The following is a 20,925-nucleotide window of genomic DNA, read 5'->3' as shown; positions in this document are numbered from 1 at the left end:
CTTTGCGTAGGATTTGCGTCAGAAGTGGCGTACGGATGAAACATAGGACGTGCGTACGCACAGAAATATTCGGATTTATAAAACCGTGCGCACGCACATCCTACGCATTTTTCCCTTAATAAATCACAATCAATTCTAAATGTAGCGCAGCTTTTGCGGCTTCATGTCACGCCCATAGTTGCCCATAAATAGTCCGTGAAACGCCCATAAGTTAATATTCATCGATTGCAAAATTATGGCAAACATAGAGAGGAAATCAAAAAAACGTAACTTCACTCAATGTGAAGTAGAAGTTATCGTTGGCGAGGTGGAAAAGAGGAGAAAAATGTTGTTTGGAGGGCACAGTGTGGGCATATAGGCTACTAATGCCAAAAAGGCACTTGAGTGGCAAAAGGTTGCAGACGCCGTAAATGCTGTAGCCTCACAACCTCGGACTGTGGCCGAAATAAAAAAGAAATGACAAGCTACAGATGTCGGTTATAATCTACTTGGAAATGGGAAATAGTTCAGCGCAAATGTAATTTCTTGGAGCTTTCTGAATGGTTGAGACATAGGTCTACGTCATACGTTATTTTATCAAAAATAAAACAAACTAAAGGCATATGCATGAATACCATGATTCCGTAGCTGATGAAGTCATTTTTACTATGAAAACAACTTTCCCCAGTGGACAAATAATACATCTATCTATCTATCTATCTATCTATCTATCTATCTATCTATCTATCTATCTATCTATCTATCTATCTATCTATCTATCTATCTATCTATCTATCTATCTATCTATCTATCTCCCTAATTATCTATCTATCTAATTGCATCTATATCTGCTCCGCCTGACGGACACATTGGCGAGAATATCAGTTTTGTACATTATTTCGTTCTGTTTACCAACTTATTTATGAGGATGAATTGTATAACATGCCAATATTATTGCAGAACATATTTCACTTTTCTTTTTGCAAATATGTGTTAATTTGCATTTCTGTTGCAGATCGATCAAACGGGTGTTCGTGTAGGCTGTTAATTGTAAGACTTGCTTTGTGAAGTTATTTATGATTTATGAGAGGCAGTATTGCCATTTATTTTACACAACGGTCTACAGTTTCACACACTTTCACGTGTTTCTTCCATCTGCCGACGGTGTCGCCATTTCTCAGTTCACCCGTTTTTGTGCGTACGCCTGGGTCAGAGCTTGCGTGAAGGACCGCACATTTTACCGTCAAGTTTGCTTTTTATAAATACCAATTATTGCGTAGAGAGCGGCGTACGCCTTCTTTTGTGCGTACGCAACGTTTATAAATGAGGCCCCAGATCTGTGGCTTTGCGAAGCTCTTTGACAGCTTCGGGCGTCAGTCCCTCTCCTTCATCCATGTCCTTCAAGACGTCCGCTTGGTAGGCTTGAAGGATGGCCATGGTATGCAGGGCCATGCCTGCTTGACCAGCCGCCATGTAAGACTTCCCAATAAGGGAGGAAGTAGTCCTACAAGCCTTGGAAGGAAGAAGGGGACGTGCCTTCCAGGACTGTGCAGACGACAGGGCGAGGTGGTTAGCCAGCGTGTCCTCGACCGCTGGAATAACGGAATAACCCTGCTCCACAAAACCCACAAGGTTGGTGAAGTCAGCGGCTGCCGCATTAGTTAGGCGTGCGGAGAAAGGCTGCTTCCAGGATCTGGAGATCTCGTGATGCAGATCGCTGAAAAAGTGCAGCTTTCTTCGCTCTGGCCTAGAATTAGGGCCACGTAGGAACCTCTCGTCGAGTTTGGACGATTGAGACTCGCGGGGCTCATCAGGCCAGTCAATAGAGAGCTTCTATGTAGCGCGCAACAGCACGTCAATAAGCTCAGTGTAGGCTGGAGTAGGCCGCGCGTCCTGGCCGCTAGGCGGGATAACGTCATCAGTCAAAGCAGGCCCGAAATCCTCGGAGTCGGAGGCTGCAGTGTAAATCACGTCATCCAGACCGAAAGAAACCGATTCGCGGGCTCCCGGGCTGGGGCATAAATAATCATGCGCGAATTCAACCGCGCCACGTGCGTGCTCGGTAGAGGGAGGGAGAGAAAGGGCGAGGCCCGTCTGCTCGTACTCAATATCCTCGAGCTCAACATCCGAGCCCCAGGCCGCGGATCCACGAGAGGCCTCAGCAGTCTCGGGAGCGCGACGGGGGGGAACGAATGACTCCTTCTCAAAAACCGCGAGTCTAGAGCGGAGGGTTTTGAGAAGGAGATTGTCACAAAATGTACATTTTGACAATCCTAATACAGCCTCACGCGCATGCGAAAAACCCATACATTTAACACACTTACTGTGAGGGTCGTCGTTCGAGATAAAACCAACGCATGGCGGAGAGCAGCGTCGATAATCCATGACACTTCACTGTAAGGAGAACAGAGTTCCACTTATACCAGTCGCTGAAGTGTCGAGACGAAAGCTGAAGTTGAATTTGAAGAATTCGGGCTCAGAAAAACCGAACGAAGGGCAAGATGTGACCGCTTCGTGAAGGCAGAGAAATCTGAGGAGAGGATGGCGCGCAGGCGTTCATCATGCTACGACGTAAGAGCGTCGGGGCGGAGCCAGCTTTGCACGAGCGCCATCAGCCAATGAATTGGTGTGATTCTATAGGGCTTCAGGCAATCAGCACATCCAGAGGATATCCCACTGCGCTTTCCGCAGCGTTGAGTGAACCTATGAAAGAGAACTCAGTACATGAGATCAAGGCAGGAAACATGACCTTTGAGCGCTCAGATGGCACTGCATGAACAATCATGCTACTGTGTTAAATATAGCCATGTGTGATCGGGAGTACTTTGGAAAACCATTTTCACTTAACACAGTCTGACATTGCTTCAAGAAATCCAACTTGAATCTCTGTTACGCAAGGATAAAGCTTTAAATCAATTCTATGCAGAGTTGACCACGAGTTCTCTGGCCCCGAGCTCATCTCAGATGATCCAAAAGACAGTGGAAATGTGTGCCGTGGTCAGATGAGTCCACGTTTCAGCTTGTTTTCGGGGGGAAAACGAACATCGAGTTCTCAGACCCAAAGACGGACACTCACCAATGGTATTTTAAATCAAATAGAGAACCTCCATTTTCATCCGGACTGCGGCCCAGGACATAATTGCGCCATTTTACCAGTGCGTCAAAACAACGGAGTGGTAATGATACTGTACTGTAATGATGTTGCTTCTCTTCTCCGCTAAAGATGTAAAGCGCCACATTAAGAGCTGCGGATGACGTGGTTATTTTAACAACAGTATAGCAGAAACAAGGTGCACAGAAAATATATACTAAAACGCAAATATAATTATTTTTATCTGTCACACAGTTGACTCTGACTGTTTAAGTTTATACCACGTGGCACCTTTAGATGTTTTTTTCCCCCCATATATTTATATTTATTAAGAGAATTTCATAATAAACAATGTTATAATTTGGAAAATTATTTAGATATGGCAAGCGAAGACAAAAAAACGTAGTTTTAATTAGTTATTATTAGTTATAATAATGTTAGTTATAATTCGTTATTATTACTTTGTTTTGTGCTCATGATGAGAGTTTTGATTATTAGATATGTGCGTTGTTTGTTTTTAGTGCAAAATATAAAAATGGTGCATACATAAACCTTGCACCCCCAGCATGTTTCTCAGTCCCAAGGCCTTCTGTGTGCCATACACGTAGGTGTCTAAATGTAAAAAAAAAAAAAACTTTTGAACTAACATCTTTATATTCATATCCAGTTGAGATAAAAAATAAATAAAAAATTTGCTAAATATTGGTATAAATGTGCCTCTGTCCCAACTTTTTTGGGGTGTGTTGCAGCCATAAAAATCTAAATTTGTTTATATTTACAAAATACAATTAAGTTGGTCAGTGAAAAACATTGGAAATCTTTTTGTTGTATTTTTTGTCAGTTAAATAAAGTTTAAAGACAATTAACAAATCACAGATTCTTGATTTAATTGCATTTTACAGATTTTCTCTCCTGGAAATGGAGTTGTGTACATATTCATATAATACAGTAATGTTTCTAATAAAGCATGTTAAATATTGAGTCATTGCTCTTTGATATATCAGAATGCATGCACAACCAGCACTGTGAAGCAGAAGTATATGCAGCACATTTGCAAAGTGTAACTTTGTGGTTTAGTTTTACATGCAACACTGTAAGAAAAGGCAAAGTGTCTTGTTTTCAAACTGGTGTCTGGGTCTACAGACACTTTACTAAATGTATCTTTTAGGGTTTTCAAAGTTGATGATGAAAGACATAAATTAAATGTTTAATGCAAATTTTTTTTTACACATTTACAGAATATAATGTTATTGTGGTTTCATTCTGCTTTTGACAATCTGGTCAAAACAATCTGACATTAATCACTATTTTATTCAATTGGCAGCCCTAATAGTAAGAAATAAACAAAATCTGGTTATTTTTAAGTGTATGTATGCTATAATTTAGTCACACATGATTCAGTAATGTTTATTATCTAAGGTTTAACAGAATAACTATATCCATTTAACATGAACTTTGTTTCTGTGTAAGGACCAAATGCTAATTATAGGGCATGACTCATTACATTTATTATGAAAAATAATTGGATCTTTCAAATGGATTAACATTTGAGAATGAACTAATGTGCTTGTTTTCTTTTGCAGCCTAATGGTTTGCAAATGAAACCTTTATTTTATAGGGCATCACTGACGCTGTCAGTGGGGGTGTGTTACCTTTTAACTGTGTGTTGTTGGTTTTTTCAATTTGAAATCCTATTCATCTTGGACTTATGTATGAGAAGAGTATGTGAATTTGTGGAAAATGTTCATTTCTGCAATATTCAGCTATATAGAGACTGGACTGAATGTTAATAGTTTTATCAGAGATAAAATGACATTAGCTGCTAGGTGTTGTTGAAGGATATTTCTTTTACTTATGACTAAATTGAGATGTTTGATGTTCTCAGTTCTGTCTTCTTGTGTAAATCTTGAATAATAAAGTAAATTGAATATTTTGTTCTAGCTAGTTTGTTTGAAGGCTGCAGTGTCGAGCAAATAAAGAATACTTTATCTAATGATCTGAAATATGAACTATTACAATCTCATTATGAATTGATTCAGCAAGGTTTTTTTGACACCACTTCATTTATTTTACTTTGAGTGCAGTATTCAGATATTAGCAAAGATATGAAGCATTCACACATGTTTCAGGTGGCTTTTCAGAGGCCAAGCACCCATACATTATACAACATCCTTACAACAGTTTAACCATCATTGTTGGTGTACAAAATGTGCAAGTTCAAGTACACAAGTCTATTTTGTGCCAAAAAAAAAAACCCACCCCAGAATCTCAGGTTGCAAACAAACTAGTTTATCAAGGCAAATTTTAGTTCCAGTGCCTTTTTTTTTTTTTTACAAAAACATTTATTTGAACAAAAGAATACATTGTTCACCCGAAGACTCCCTTGTTAAGAAAAGGTAACAAATGTATGCCCCTCCCATTTTCAGACACCATGCAAAATACTGAAACAGTTAAGAACGTCCCATTTTTTAAAAGGATATTTGACATTTGAGATATGAAATATATCCATTACATACAAGGCACTATGGGAAGGGATATGCCCATCATATAAGGCATTAAGTCACATGACTCCACATCTTGCTACCTGAATGATGTATATCCATGGCTCTTTTGTGCATCACTTATAGCAAGATAAAGTTTTATGCTGATGTCTGGTCCACTCATATGGACTCTATCGGTCACCCTGCCATGTTTACGGGGCTTGTGCGGCCAACGCTTCTGACTTGACGGCATCCACTAGGAAGCTGAGCTCATTGCACAAGGTCTCGTGACGATAGGCCATACGGATTTGCGCCACATTTGTCATACGGATGTCATTACCCTCTGGTCCATCCTGTAGATAATTCTCACCCAGGAAGTGTTTCTTCTCCTGCAAGGGAAATCTAAATGTCAGCTTTTTTTATACACAAGGATTGATGTTAAATTTAGTGTTGGAATGCATTTAAAATTAGCAAATATTCCGGTTTCAGTAGAAGTATACAACCAACAGTATTTGTATCATAGTTCTTTTTTTTCATTAAAAAGCAACAATCTCAGTTACAGTGAGGCACTTACAATGTAAGTGAAGGGCCAATTCATACAAATACTGTTTCAATCGTACAGCCAAAAGACATGAACAGAAAGCATGTTAACATGATTTTGGTGTAAAAAAAAAATCCCTTATTAACCAGTTGCAGGGCAATGCAATACCATGAACTCTAAAACCCTAGAAAGACTGTAAAAATTATTTAAACAGCTTTACAGCTCAAATAATACACAAGTTTAAACAGAATAATTATATTGCGTAACTTTTGCGTTTTGTGGAAGAACAGCCACCTTGGTTGAAATTTTGCATTTGAAAAAAAGAAATTGCATTTCAGAGTACCGGCAATGGCAACATGAAGTGAAGTGAAGTGCCGGTACTCAAGAAAAAGTGAGCATATGCTACAGATTAAAATATATAAGTGTGTATAGTACCGGTGTGTTCCGGCCCACTTCAAGCATGATTGTACCTTTAATGGAAGTGCTTTTATTAAACTTTCAGCTTTAAATCCTCTACAAATTGGCCCCATTAACTGCCATTGAATGTTCCTTAATGTCACCTCAGATTTCGCTGGGTTTTTCTTTTTCTTTCTTTTTTTTAAGAAAACAAGGATGATCTGAAATTATTTGAAATCTGAAACCTAGAATATCCCTTATAGGTTAAGACAGAGAGAGAAAGTACCTGATGAGACAGACCGCCCTGAAGCACACTATTTCTGGCGATCTCGCACACATCGCATGTGCTCAGTTTCCACAGTTGTGCTGCTATGGCGTACTCCTCCATCAAGGCCTCCTAAAGGTACATAAACAACAGAATCACATCACCTGACTGCTTTAGATGATTACACTCAAAGTAGATTAATAATTAACTCATTCAGTGTTGGCAGTGTTTGTTGCTATGCGAGTCATTCACAGGAACTGCTTTCCCAGACCTTTGTGTAGTGGAACTGTAATGGGTCATCCGTGGAGAGGGACACACACAGGCCCTTCTGCAGGAACTCCCTGAGGGGATTCTTGGAATACTCCAGGAACAGGCTATTGTTGCTGAGTGGAGACATGGCAATCGGCACCTGGGCCAAGTAATACAGGTACTGCAGCACAGGACTCTGTATTGAGAAATGAACAAGAACAATGTTAAACCACAAGAAAAGACTACATCAGTACTGGTATCTGATGATTTTCAAGGTATTTTGTGTGTTAAATTACTCCTTTCTAAGAGTCTTAGCATACATGGCAATAATAATGATGGTCAGTTGACAGAACAGTCACTTGTCCTATTGGGTCAGTAAGAACATTTGTAGCGCGCCTCCAATCTAATAAATTGCAATAAGCTTTGTGCTTTATTACTTCTGATATATAATAATGCCTCAGCTTTCAAATTCTGTCAATTGTATTATGAAATTCAAACGATAAATACATTTTTGGTGCTCTTTGGTGGCGTGACATATCATATAGCGCCTTCGGTTCAAGCTTAGCGCACGTGAACTGATCGTCATCTGTTTTGCTAGTTATAGCATGAAACAAACATGAAAGAACTTCAGAAAGTATGTTGAAAGATTCAGCACAACTTACCTGAAATCTGTGTAATCGCTCAATCAGTGTTTCAACCACATGTCAATAAAACAGATTGTAGCCTAAATAATGTCACGTCATCTTACATTTTCCTCAGAAAAGCCATTCAATCAATGTCCAAAAACTCGTCAGTCAGCTAGGAAAATTAACTTGGAGAGGAGCATTTTGATAAATATATGCAATACAGTCCTTCCAGAAAAACGCAGCGTTTTTTTGTGATTGTTGCGGGCAAAAATCCTTGATTATGCGGCCCGTTTTCTTAAAAAATGCGATGGAATATGCGGGATATTTATGCAGTTTTATGCGATGAAATTGCGGGAACTTGCAAAAATTGCGGGAACGGGAACTTGCAAAAATTGCGGGAACTTGCAAAAATTGCGGGAACTTGCAAAAATTGCGGGAACTTGCAAAAATCGCGGGAACTTGCAAAAATCGCGGGAACTTGCAAAAATCGCGGGAACTTGCAAAAATCGCGGGAACTTGCAAAAATCGCGGGAACTTGCAAAAATCGCGGGAACTTGCAAAAACTGCGTTTTGATGAAAAAGAGAAAAAAAAGTGATTCCCCCAACACCCTGTTCTCACTAGGCTACTACCTTAATGTAAAGAGCTATTTATTTACTTCCTATGATAAGCAAGCATACTACATCACAGAAAGTGCTGGGAATATTTAAGTTCCCATCTTGTTTTATTTCAGACCTTAATAAAAACAACAAACTTACAAAACATTGATGAGTCAAACCAGTTCTGTAGCTTTACAAAAGGAATATGCTACAACTTCTGTAAAAATGAATAAATAAAATATAAAAAAATAGCGTGCTCCTGTTTTACAGCTTTTCGATGATGTTCACGTCGCTTAATTACGTCACTTCATAACGTTCCCATGGCAACAGGGGGAAATGGCTGCTCTTGTGTGAAGCAAACTTTTTTGCAACGAAAATGCGAGGATTATGAAATCATGCAAGCCCCGCATATTTTGCACGGAAATCGGCAATTTATGCGGCGAAAGTCCGGCGTATTTGAAAAAATGCGGCCCCCGCATAAATATGCGGACTTTGGCTGATTATGCACTAAATCATGCGATCGCATAATCGCGTTTTTCTGGAGGGACTAGCATATTCATTGTATTTCAACTTAACCAGCTCTTCAATATTTAATGTATGTATGCATGTATGAATAAATCCATCATGTTTTTATGACAGCCACCAAATACGACGAGTAGAAACACAATTACGTCATTTAAAAAAAATTATTATAACGTTATTTTAAAAAACCTTCCTTATGTGTAATTTAGGTAGCCTACAAATAAGTTACCTTTAATATTATATACTATGTATTACCACTGTCCCTGTATAGTTTACAGCGTTAGTTGAGAGATTTTTTTGCCATGTAGCCTACTGTACCTAATAGTCCCCAATTAATCGATATTAAATCGAATGGTAAAATTCGTGTCAATGCCCTAGAAATTATGCATGTAAATTCATGCTTTTTTTCCCCCGTAATTGGCAGTGAAACGATCCTTACTGTTGAAAGTGGTGTAATAATTGTTTGTTTATTTAGTGGATTCTGAACTACTCTGCCTGTGGGTGCAATGTTGTGTGGTTTGATGTGAACAATTAGTTTTAGACACTGACCTTCTTCAGGTTGAGTCCGTGAGAGATGTTGTCAGCCGTGAGGAAGGCTGACACCAGATGGGTGATGGATCCTGCCTCGCCACAGTGAGGACGGAACTGGAAGGTATTGAGACCACGTTCCCTGCAAAAAACATTTTCACTATTTAACATGGCTTGTGACTTCAGTTATAAAGCTTAAGGCTAAATTTGAAGGGAATAGCTTGTCTTGATATATTAGCTTGTTCTGTGAAGACAATGGGTTGTAGTGCTGAAATCAGAGCTTGATCTTTATAGTGACTTACTTGCGTAGGTTGTTGAGGACCATGATGTTGGCATACATGTGGAAGAGGTAGTAAGTGTATGGTGGGTTTTCCTCCATGGTCCACTCTTCCGGTTTTGGACTCTTATAGGTGAATAAGTGATCACTATGTTTGGACTCATCATCCACACTGTCAAAGCCTGTCACCTGCAGAAAAAACATAGAAAGCTTTTTTGACATCTTTTTACAGTCACTTTTTGCCCTAATTTTCCTGAGGTTGTGGCTTAATATTTACATAAGGACTGATCAGGCTGTTCAGATATATAGGCAAGGTGGCGTTCCTTTGACTTTGGTCACATTTGGTGGGGAAAAAAAATGAATACACAATGACTACATTACTGACTTGTGCATAGTTTAACCACAACTATGTTTTCTGTGATTTTATAGTGCATGACAATTGTACATGAACTCATATTCATCTGAGAACTATTTAATTGTTCATAAGGGATTTGGTATTGAAATCTTGATTCCCTAGTAAAATGACTGTTTTGTGTTTAAGCTGTTAATTGTACTATTGGTGTTAAAATGTTCTATTGTGGCATGAATCTGCTCTGACTGGTCTTGCCAGCTTAACAAAAGCACTTACGTGTTTCAGGAAGACATGTGTTTCTTTGTGCTTCTGAGGGTTGATGGTGGCCTGGAACAGTGGGAGGAAGATGTTCTCCAGCATCTTGGCGAAGTTGGGAACAATCTTCTTTGATCTGAAAATGTCACTAAAAACAAAGTACACAAGTCAGGAATATTTGCTTTTAGAAATACTGGAGATGTATTATGAGCAAGTATGAGTAAAAATATAGATGTTTGAGTGGAAACATCATATATGTTGTAGAGTTGTGCCATTCAGAAATGAATTGAGAATGCCTTTTAAAATCATGAATTTTAACTGACAGAGAAAAAGGATGCAGAATTGTAATTTGAATTTAGAAAGCAGAATTACAGTACAGCCCAAACAATAACAGTACAGCCCAAATGCTTCTGAAATAAATGTAGTCAAACTTGACTAATTCTGGGTCACTGAGAATGAAAATTATGCTTAAAATTGTTGATTGGCTTTAGTTTTTCAAAGATATGCTATTAGGTCAGTATATACGAACATTGATGTGGGAATGGTGGAGGATGAATGAATAATTACTAAAATACATCTTTGACTGGATCTATGAATAGATTTATGACTGGGTTTGGACAGTTGTTTTTAGGCAAACCAATAAATTATGCAATCTGAAGCTGGTATTGTTTCATATTTCTTGAAGTCATGGATGATGCAATCATAACAATGCTCACATCACTCAGCTGAACAAATTGCCCTAAATCAGCTCTAGAAGTCATTCAGCAGGGGTGCGAAACTGAATTCCTGGAAGGGCACAGCCATGGTTCCAATCCTGCGCCAACACGCAACCCTGTAGTTTTCAATTAAAGGGTAACTAAACACTAAACCAACTTTTTTTATTAATGATCTGTAAGACTGGGGCTTTATTAGTGCTGGTCATTGATTCGAGTAACTTTTTTGACATTTGGGTATAGAGTGTTTTAATTCTACAATAAATGGTGTAAAAACGTCTGAGTGCTACCCTCTTCAGGTTGAACGGTGGCTACTGCAGTTGAATTTTCCTATTGGATGTTTGCGGTAGTTCGTGACGGTAGCGGTGACAGCTGACGTAAGCAGGTTTCAGCTTATCACGCCCTTGGTACGAGCTACCACATCCATGGCAGTATAAAAACCATCTTGTTTTGTCAAAACCACTGTAGCGAGTCAGGAGTTGGAATTGCGAGTATTGAAAACGATCAGGATAGAGTATCCGTTCATTCCCTCTATCTCCGCTGGGCTCCGCCCACTTTTCCAGCATTTTTCAAATATTCCCAGTGGGTGGAGTCAAGCTCTGACCAGTGGTTTAGTTACCCTTTAAGCCTGAAGGACTTGATGATCTGGATCAGGTGTGTTTAATTAGGGTTGAAGCTAAACTAGGGCTGTGGCCCTCCTGGAACTGAGTTTTGCATCCCTGTCAAACAGTGTCATATTTGCCAGTGTTTGATTCTGCAACGGGACACAGTTCTGTTTAGTCATTGCAGTGCAGATAACTGCAAATGGAGCCCATCAATGCTTGCAGAATATTGCTGGACAGTGAGAAGAGATAATCCATTTAATGAATACAAGAGACAAGCCAAAGAAGTGCAGATTTTTTTTTGCCTTTTGTTTTATAATAATTTTTTGCTGAGTGTTACATAAACATGACAGGTGACCGGTAATATCTATTCAACACAATATACATTGACGTAAAATGTAAAAACTTCAATATCTTGGAAACAGTAGCCAATCGGTTGTTTTAATTGTTATATTTGAATTCAGCACATCAAATACATAATAAATAGTGTTTAAAAAATTGTAGACCAGTGGAATAAGTGCTGTATGAATCAAAAAATATTTTTTCCTCAATATATTTAATTAATTTCTTAAATATATTGAAAATATATAAAACATTTATTAAACATTTGTATCTATATATTTAAAAAAATGTGTTAGATTATTGAAGTTTCATTGACTGTTAAATTTCTATAAATTCATATGTTAATTGACATTAGAAGAGGACTTACTAAATCCTGGGCACCTGTATGATCCATTTCATGTTAGGGGAGTACAACTTTTGCTTGATAAACCATTTGGACAGGCTGTCCCACTCTTCAGGGGCTCGGCCGTAAATTGAGAGACGGGGTTCTGCATGCTGATATTTACTCTCCTCCAGGTTCTGAGCAACTTCCTGCACAACAGGAACAATGCGATTGATTGTTACCCACTTAAGAAAATAGTCCGTATTTTCTTGACAGTTATAGTTCATTTTATCTTGTGTATCAGCATATGAGTTGATCAATTTTACCTTGATGAGACGTGCAAAATATTCTCCATTGATGTAGTTATCACTTTTGAGGTAGATCTCTCGGAGCTCACTAGCACCCACTGGGTTGTATTTGGAATTGAATTTATCAAAGCGATGAAAGGTTTGTCTGCCCTGTAACAGACAATAGAGCAATTTCTTATTGCGGCAAGATCTATTCTGCAAGAAAATGTAGCATAAAAGCATAATTTGGAAGTCCCGAGGTTATCTGAAATACGTACCGCGTGTACATCTAATGAGTCCACTGTGAGATCGTAAGGGTCCATTTTCAGATTGTCAAACACCTGTTTGAGGGTGAGCTTCTTTCCGTTCTTCTCCACCACCACTCGCTCTGCTTCTGTCTTATAGGTGTCCTGGATGAACTTCAGAAGATGCTTCTGGTTCATGCAGGCAGCTGCGTGAATGTGCGTATCAACCTGAATATTCACAAATATGTACATTTAGGAGTGAAAAGGGTCTTTATGCAGTAAATAGTGTAAATGTTAGTGTTTATGCAACTTTATTTGAAATACCTTTCTGACATTGTAGAAGTCTCTGTGAGGAACGCCTTTCAGTTCCTTTAACTCTGCCATCTCGTTCAGCATTTCATGTAGTTGGAACTTGGACAACAGGAAGTTAAGCCTTCTGTGACAATAGGTCTTCCTATAAAAGAGAATTGAATTCACCTAATAATAATAATAATAATAAGCAACAGATGCATGCAGTGTTATAAATATAATATAACCGAACTCACGTTGGTCCGTCTGCAATCATGGCAAGGACGTGGCTCAAGTCAATAGCAAAAGTTTCCAAGTCAGGATATGGCAAGCTCCGTGGCTGATCCTGTTTTAAAGCATCCTCATTATCATAGACATATATGATTCCATCTTTCATCCTCAGGGAGTAGTTCAGATCCTGTGGGAGGTCTTCCATACTGTAGGGATCCTCACCCTCACTTGAAGGGGGGCAGATATCTGTTACCATGGAAATAAAGTATAACGGTAGTGCTGATGAATACTAATGTCGTATAATATTGATGTCCTGATATAAATAGAAACAGGACTAAATGTTTTTAGTATCACTTTCCCAAACCTAATGAACACACTACAGTCTTTGAGACTGTACTAAGGATTTAGGACAGTCTTCTCATTTCTTATGTCTCAAAGCTGTTGTCATTATAGGTCTTTGAACAGTTAGGTTATTGGTGCATGAACTGTTGCCAACCATGACATACCTGGCAGCACTTCGTCCTCCTCACTCCATTTCTCATTATTGGCACTCCTTAGAAAACTGGCTGTGGTCCTGGGGAAGTGGTGATATGCCAGCCGGGAATATTTTTCTCTGATGAAGAGTGCTGTCAGCAGAGTTTTTGCTGCCTGTTCGTAGTCTTCAACTGTTATCTGTCAGAAGTGATCATAGATTCATTAATTTTGTCAGCTTTTAGGAGTACAGAATATACACTACAGTTCAAAAGTTGGTAAGTCTCTTATGTTCACAAAGGCTGCATTTATTTGATCATAAATTCAGTAAAAAACGTAATATTGTGAAATATTATATAACTTTTCCATTTCTAAAATGTAATTATTCCTGTGATGGAAAAACTGATTTTAAACATCATTACTCCAGTCTTCAGTGTCACATGATCCTTCAGAAATCAATCTAATATGCTGATTTGGTGCTCAAGACAAAAATTCTTATTATTATAAAGCTAAAAAACAGCTGTGCTGATTATTCATCTTTTTTTGGAGACCATCATACATTTTCAGAATTATTTGATGAATAGAAAGTTAAAAAGAACAGCATTTATGCATTTTTTGTAACATTATAAATGCCTTTACTGTCGATTTTGATCAATTTAATGTGTCCTTGCTGAATAAAAGTATTAATTTCTTTAAAAAGAAAGACCTTACTGACCCCAAACTTTTGAACGATATTAATTATATATGCCTTAAACCTCTAAGTTTAAAAGTTTGTGACTTGTAGTCCATATCTTGTTAGCTTTGGAGGCATAATATGCTAGTGTACTTTTAAAAGTACGCATAAAATACTCTGTTCATCAAATATGAATCACTGTATAATGGGCACTTTCTTGCTTGCATTTTTTCATAATTTAGTCTACTAATCTACCATTGCATCCAAAGTATTTGATTATGAAACCACACCTGTACTGGTCATGCAAACTTAATTTGTGTCGCACAGGTGTGACTTGCTCGTACTTGTACTATGTACCCAGCCCTGTTTATTAACTTTCCTGAACTTTTCATATACTTAGATATTTAAGTATATTATATTATTAAATATCTTCATATATAATATATGTAAGGAATAATTGACGAGGGGCCGTTAAATTATTAGAAAAATAATGCACACCCGGTAATGCACCTCGTGTTTGAGTGTGAGAGAGATAGGGAGAAAGAGAGTAGGCCTATGTGCTTTCCGTACATAATAAAACGTAATTTTGTGGGGAAAAAACAAAACGTTTTTATCCTATTGTTTACTATATTTATTTGCTTGGTCAGTGTCATTGTGGGTTTTGGTTCTCTTGCTGTTGTGGGTTGTAAGGAACTTTGAAATAACTGAAATCTTTTGGCGAAGTGATATGGAACTGTAATACCAAGACCTGCCTGGCTAACTACTTTAGCCATGTGTTTCCCAGAAAGTAATTGCACACCTTAGAACGTTCGTCAACCAATCAGATTCATTCAATCATTCAACAGCCCCGTAGTATAAATCATTATACCTTATTAAATATAATATACTGTACTATATATATATATATATATATATATATATAATCATTTGTCTCTTACCCCTGCACAGTAGTCTCCACTGATGGTGACCCTCTGGAATTCTGGGATATTGTCTGGCATAAGGCCTGTGGCTGTGGAAGGGGTCAGCAGGGGTGAAATCACAGACATAGCCCAATCTTGAGCGGCGGGGATTTGCAAGGAAATTGATTGGGATCGTATCAGCTTGAAACTTTGTTTCCTAAAATGGGGCATAAAGAATAATAGATACATATTGAACATCACAATAATGCAAACTGCTGATTAGTTCTGCAACCCGTGGCACATTTGAGTTCACTGACCTCTTGACAGATTTCTCTGACATCTGCTCCTCCATCTCTTTGCGTAGCTCCCACTCCTTGGCCTGGTGTAAGCCAATGGGACAGTCCTCAGGGACGGTGAACATGGACAAGCTGTTCTTAGACTCTTCTTCCTTCAGAGCTGAAGCGTACACTTTCTCAGCCATGAGTCGGACTTTCTCATCCACCTCTTGGAGAGAGATCTTCGTGAACTGACGCGGCATTTCTGCAAGGAGTGGTGCCATCAGAAAGAATGTCTTTCTATAATTAGCCAATGTTTTTCATCAGGTGTAGGAACACCTTATGTACATGGAGTTCATTTGTATGAAGTATTCTAAAAACTTTCATTACTTTGGGCAGTACCCAAACATGTTGCCAAAACCTGACAACTGAGAGTCGTGCTTTGAAATGAATAACATGGCACTGTTAGAAGGCCTAGCCTATTATGTGTCATATTTTGGCTAAGAAATTATTTACTGGATTTTGCCATAATGTAAAACCATTATTGAAGGTGGTAAAATAAACCGGAGGTAATTATGTGTATGTGTAAGTCGTGGCAGTTTTGCAACTGCACACATCATGATTGTAAACATGTCCTCAAGTATCGGTCCACACAGTTCAGGTTTCAGGGGGCTTTTACTCTGGGCTCGTTTGCTGCGGTCCGAGCGCGTTTGTTCCCGGCGCCCCCCTCAGCGTTGGTCTGGTTTCACACGCGTTTGCGTGCATATCACGTCATCGCAAACGTGCACGGCGCATGAGAGAAAACAGAACGCGGGTCAATATTGGGTTTTTTATTAATTCGCTGCTATTATGCGCAGTTGAGTGAACAATACAGGTTTACTGTGCGTGTGTCACATAAGGTGGCCTTCTGCTGCTTGCAAACGGACTCTTTTGAGGAGACAGAGGATTTCCAAATTTGGTGCCCTAGATTTCACGCGCAATGCACAAATACACTGCAGGCTCACTCTCGCTCGTACCCAAGGTAAATCATCAACACTATCATCCCTTACAAGTGTTTTATTTAACTGAATACATCACAATAAGCTAAAACGCATGCGCAGGTCACTTTACTTCCTGAACAAGTGCGCACCCGAGTCCTCCAGGTAGTCTCGGGTTCGGTACCCCAGTGCGCACCCGGGTCCCATGACAGCGTTCACATTAGCGATTTTTCATGCGAACCGTGCCCCGTTCCGAACTAAACTGCCAGTGTGAAAGCCCCCAATTACTTGGTAGACAATCATAATTAGTTTAGGCACAATCATGAAGAACAAACCACAAGTGGAAGGGGAACTTATATAATAATGCATTAAATGTTATGCATGCACTGAAGCAGAAGTAGCTATGCAGCACATTTGCAAAGTGTAACTTTGTGGTTTAGTTTTACATGCAACACATTAAGAAAAGGCAAATTGTCTTGTTTTCAAACTGGTGTCTGGGTCTACAGAAAATCTGACACTTTACTAAATGTAGCCTATCTTTTAGGGTTTTCAAAGTTGCTTTTGAAAATCTGGGACATTATTCTCAATTTTATTAAATTGACAGCCCTAGTTGTAAACAGTGAAAAAAAAAAAAAAAAATCTGGTTATTTTTAGGTTTATATATGTACATCTTCCTAATAGTAAGTAAAAAAAAAAATGCTGTTTGTTAACTTAATACAAAGTAATAAGACAAATCATTTCCAGAGGGGCGTCACCAACGGATGTCGCGGATAGACCTAAAACCAATCAGAGCGATGAAGGAGATGACGTATGCAGAGCGGCGGTGAATCTCTGAGTGTTGTTCTTAGCTCGATTTTTAACAAAAAGGAAACGTTCAAATTGCTTAAAACAGACGCGATTGCTGATTCGAACGAGTGATGTTCGACGGCGGCATCCATCTTTGTAATGTAGGCTACAAAATCTGCTTCAAAATCCCAGGGCTGTCGTCATCATGTAAAGCCCGCCCCAACGTTTCTGATTGGTGCCTCGATTTCGACGGATTGGAAATGGGTTTGAATGAGCTCTTTGCTAGACTAACTTTCAGAGCAAATCTAAATTTGCCGGAAGTTGTCTGGGTTTTCCCAGGCTAATGCAGGATGCTTTTGACATTTGAAATTTGCAAAAAAATAATGTTGGATAAGTGTAATAATTAATTGAATTTCTTATTTGAATTTTTCTCAAAAAGCATCTCACAAATAATTTGTCAGGCCTTGACCACTGGTTTTTGTCTCTATTATGCCTAACTTCACCACCCTTCCTCCATTCGTGCACAGACTCCCTGTGCATATCAAAACCACATTTGCATCCTGTCCAATAGATTATACTTTCATATCAGTTACCATGCCTTGGCCACCTTTCTATTTCCCATATCACATTGGATATGACATCAGCGTACAAGGTCCAGTGCTTTTATAGCATGGCAATGTAGGTCAGGCCCATCCCTATAAACAGTTTTTAATGGCAGGCAGGGTTATAAAGTCATGTGCAAGATTGTTGACTTCCACCTGTGTTGACATGTAACTGAATATTCCACTGCACTGTCAACAAACCGCAGCCCTTCGATTTAGACGCTTGACAAGCCTGTCAGATGAATGATTCCAGACTCCTCTCAGCCCTGCCCATCTAGGAAACCTAGATACCAGACACACTTCTAGAACAGCTGTGTCTTCCGCATGGAAGTAAACCCCTCAGTTATATAAATCAATCGTATATATTTTTACTGTAAGATATGCATTATATACAGTAAAAAACAAATACATTATGTATATAATATTTTATTATATATATATATTTTTTTTTAAGGCATGGTGTAAATATATTATAAACTTCATAAATAGAATAATACATGTATATATAATTGATTTTTACTCTATTTATATTTGAATAAACAAGGAATTGTCAAAGGAATTGTTTATTTTAAGCACACACTATTATACTACAAATATATCTTATATCTTGTCAACTTTTAACTAAGGAAAAGCTTGTCAATATCCAATCTTTTGACTGTCACTGACCCCTATTATTCAGCTTGACCGATCCTATAGTACTATTGTTGGAATATACACTTTTTCTCTTACCTTCTTTAGCTATTTTTGCCATGGTTTTACTGGATCTCTGTGTTTGGGTTCTCTGTTTTCTTGTTGCTTTATAACTGTGGTCTTCTGTTCTAGGTCTTATTAAGAAGCTTCAGTGTTTTCAGTGAGTATCCCTCTCCTCCCTATTTAAAGGGTCTGACAGCATCATCAGCAGAGAGCCCTGGCTGGACATCACAACAAGCTGCGAGCTGAACATGAGACCCTTCTAAATGCTGGCAGGTTCTGGAGCTTGCAAGCTGTCAGGATCATTTCCCAGCTCGCTGTTTTTTTTATAAGGGAATAACATTGTCTTGGCATTAGCTAACGCATGTTCCAGTAACATTAATGAACCTTTAAAGACAGGCTGTATACGCTATGGCTTACAATATATCCACTATTAAAAACAGGTTGTTTACATTCCCATCCACAACCATAGCAACTTATATAACAGCTCAACCTGACTTAAACCAGCTCACACTATGCCCTACCCCTGCACAGATAACTAGAATCACAGGTTACTCCTTTTTAAATCAACATAACTCACACGCCTCCAGTATACTGTACGTGCCGTATCATTATCAAGCTTCTGGAAAGCACACGCTGACACACACAAGACCCCAGAGGAATACTCTGTTTCAAACCGCATCCATTAATGTCCTAATCCGTTTTCATACATCCCCATGGCTGAAGTTACACTCACCTAATTTTGCTGGATCTTAAAATGAGCATGGAAGAACCGTAGGCTTAAAGTAAATGAGCAAAGCGTTCTCAAAACACAACAGCTCAGCTCAGAAATGCATTAATTTACCTGGAGCTTTTAGAAGGTCAGGCTACCAGAGTGTCTCAGAGAAAGTATAAGGGGTGACAGACAGGATAGCTCTGTTTATTTGTGTCTACTAAAACCGTGTCTCCTCCGACCTTTACTCATTTGTAGGAAAACGAATAAGAGAAGCAGAACTCCGCCCTGCAGCGTAGCACTGGTTCAATACCTACCAAGCCTCTGCCCCCTCCCCTTACTTTACATCTCAGAGACGGAAAAGCCATACTTTCATTTTGACACACAAGTTCAGCTCACTTTGTGCCATACATTTGCAGTATTCTTCTTGTTTTGTAGTATTTGGTTAAAATTGACTCTAATTTCATAGACTGAAAAAGTGTAAACCATTAAATTACAGTGCCATCATTCTCACAGACTTATATTAAATAGCAAATAATGGAGTCAAATGTATGGAATGCCATTAGTGTAATTTAAATAATTGTATTTATAATAAAGCTTTCTTTGGTTTTAAATGAAAACAGAAATATTTTGCAATGACTTTGTGTTCAATGATTGCACAAGTCATCGAGCCTGGCATGAGCAAAGTGCTTCATTGCAAAGAGGTTATTTATAGAACAGGTTCAGTGCTCTTTTGATAGAGCACTTTATGACAAGCTTGCAAAGAATGTTGAGGACACAATGTTTTGCTATACTTTTAACCTATTTTGACAATACCCAACAATATGTCTGGATGCCAGCTTTCAGGAGTTTGTGCAGTGGACCTGCACATTAAACATACTAGCCTTTTACAAAGACAAAATGTACACACAAAAAAAGAACATTGCGCAAGCCAACATGAAGCACTGAGATGTAGTATTATCATATACTGTACCAAACTTACCCCTTCCAAAGTTGGGTGTTGATTGTTGCTTAGACAATGGGGTTCCTTTCCTGTTCATTTTGTACAGCTTAGCAGATGCAACACGATCTCTAGTCAAAGTTCCACCTGAAAGACAGAAGTAAACTCCTTGTGTTCTTAAAATGCATTGCAGGAAGGAAAAATTCCACTCTAAAAACACCCTTATTAATTTGATAAGAATTCTACAGCAACTGTTTACCTCTCCGCGAGCAGATGAAAGCTAACTGCTAGTCTTCTGGTTTTCAAAAACAGGAAAAGGAAATTCATAAGTAAACCAACTAACTTTAATCTAATGGACACTACTTCTGCAAAGTCAAATCCAAAAGCAAAACACAAAAGTTTGGTATTTTCTAGTGTGTTTGTTTCCTGAGCTCTTGCTTTACAGCAAATGCAACATTTTCTGATGTTTTAGGGTGAAACAACTCCTGATAAACACTAGAACGTTGTAAGCTGTCATCTTAGCTTATCTACAAGAACACAAACAGCGTGCAGTTCTGAATAAGGAAATGCCTCAATGTTCAAAAACATACCACCACACCTGGTAAAACTCTCCAATATTTAATCCTTCCATTTTATAAAGAAAGATATGTAAATGATGCAAGACAGAGCAATAATAATGTACATGGATTAAGACTACAGAGAAGCAGTGATG

The 20,925-nt window shown here is 38.6% G+C and overlaps 1 protein-coding gene across 4 annotated transcripts; it reads right to left on the bottom strand.

The window, feature by feature from the left end:
- Window positions 1-5,411: 5,411 nt before the first annotated feature.
- ampd3b (adenosine monophosphate deaminase 3b) lies at window positions 5,412-20,924 on the bottom strand. Of its 4 annotated transcripts, none has more exons than XM_056261172.1 (16): window positions 20,807-20,924; window positions 20,256-20,360; window positions 15,549-15,771; window positions 15,271-15,448; window positions 13,695-13,860; window positions 13,215-13,434; window positions 12,994-13,123; window positions 12,703-12,897; window positions 12,464-12,595; window positions 12,183-12,346; window positions 10,180-10,306; window positions 9,577-9,740; window positions 9,296-9,416; window positions 7,024-7,197; window positions 6,774-6,884; window positions 5,412-5,939 (listed from the first exon to the last, which is right to left on the bottom strand). In XM_056261172.1, exons 2-16 carry the CDS (start codon window positions 20,311-20,313, stop codon window positions 5,763-5,765), a joined length of 2,340 nt encoding a protein of 779 aa, XP_056117147.1. In that variant the 5' UTR covers window positions 20,314-20,360; window positions 20,807-20,924; the 3' UTR covers window positions 5,412-5,762. The 4 variants fall into 4 exon arrangements, with proteins under 4 accessions (XP_056117147.1, XP_056117146.1, XP_056117149.1 ...); XM_056261171.1 differs by lacking the exon at window positions 20,807-20,924 and adding an exon at window positions 20,473-20,589; XM_056261174.1 differs by lacking the exons at window positions 20,256-20,360; window positions 20,807-20,924 and adding an exon at window positions 19,406-19,526.
- Between the last annotated feature and the right edge of the window lies 1 nt (window position 20,925).

This window comes from Rhinichthys klamathensis, unplaced genomic scaffold (assembly GCF_029890125.1).
Source record: "Rhinichthys klamathensis goyatoka isolate OS25496 unplaced genomic scaffold, OSU_Roscu_1.1 h1tg000181l_1, whole genome shotgun sequence".
Classification (NCBI taxonomy): Eukaryota; Metazoa; Chordata; class Actinopteri; order Cypriniformes; family Leuciscidae; genus Rhinichthys; species Rhinichthys klamathensis.
Note: the sequence above shows the minus strand (reverse complement) of the source record. Positions and strands in the feature narration are given on the sequence as shown.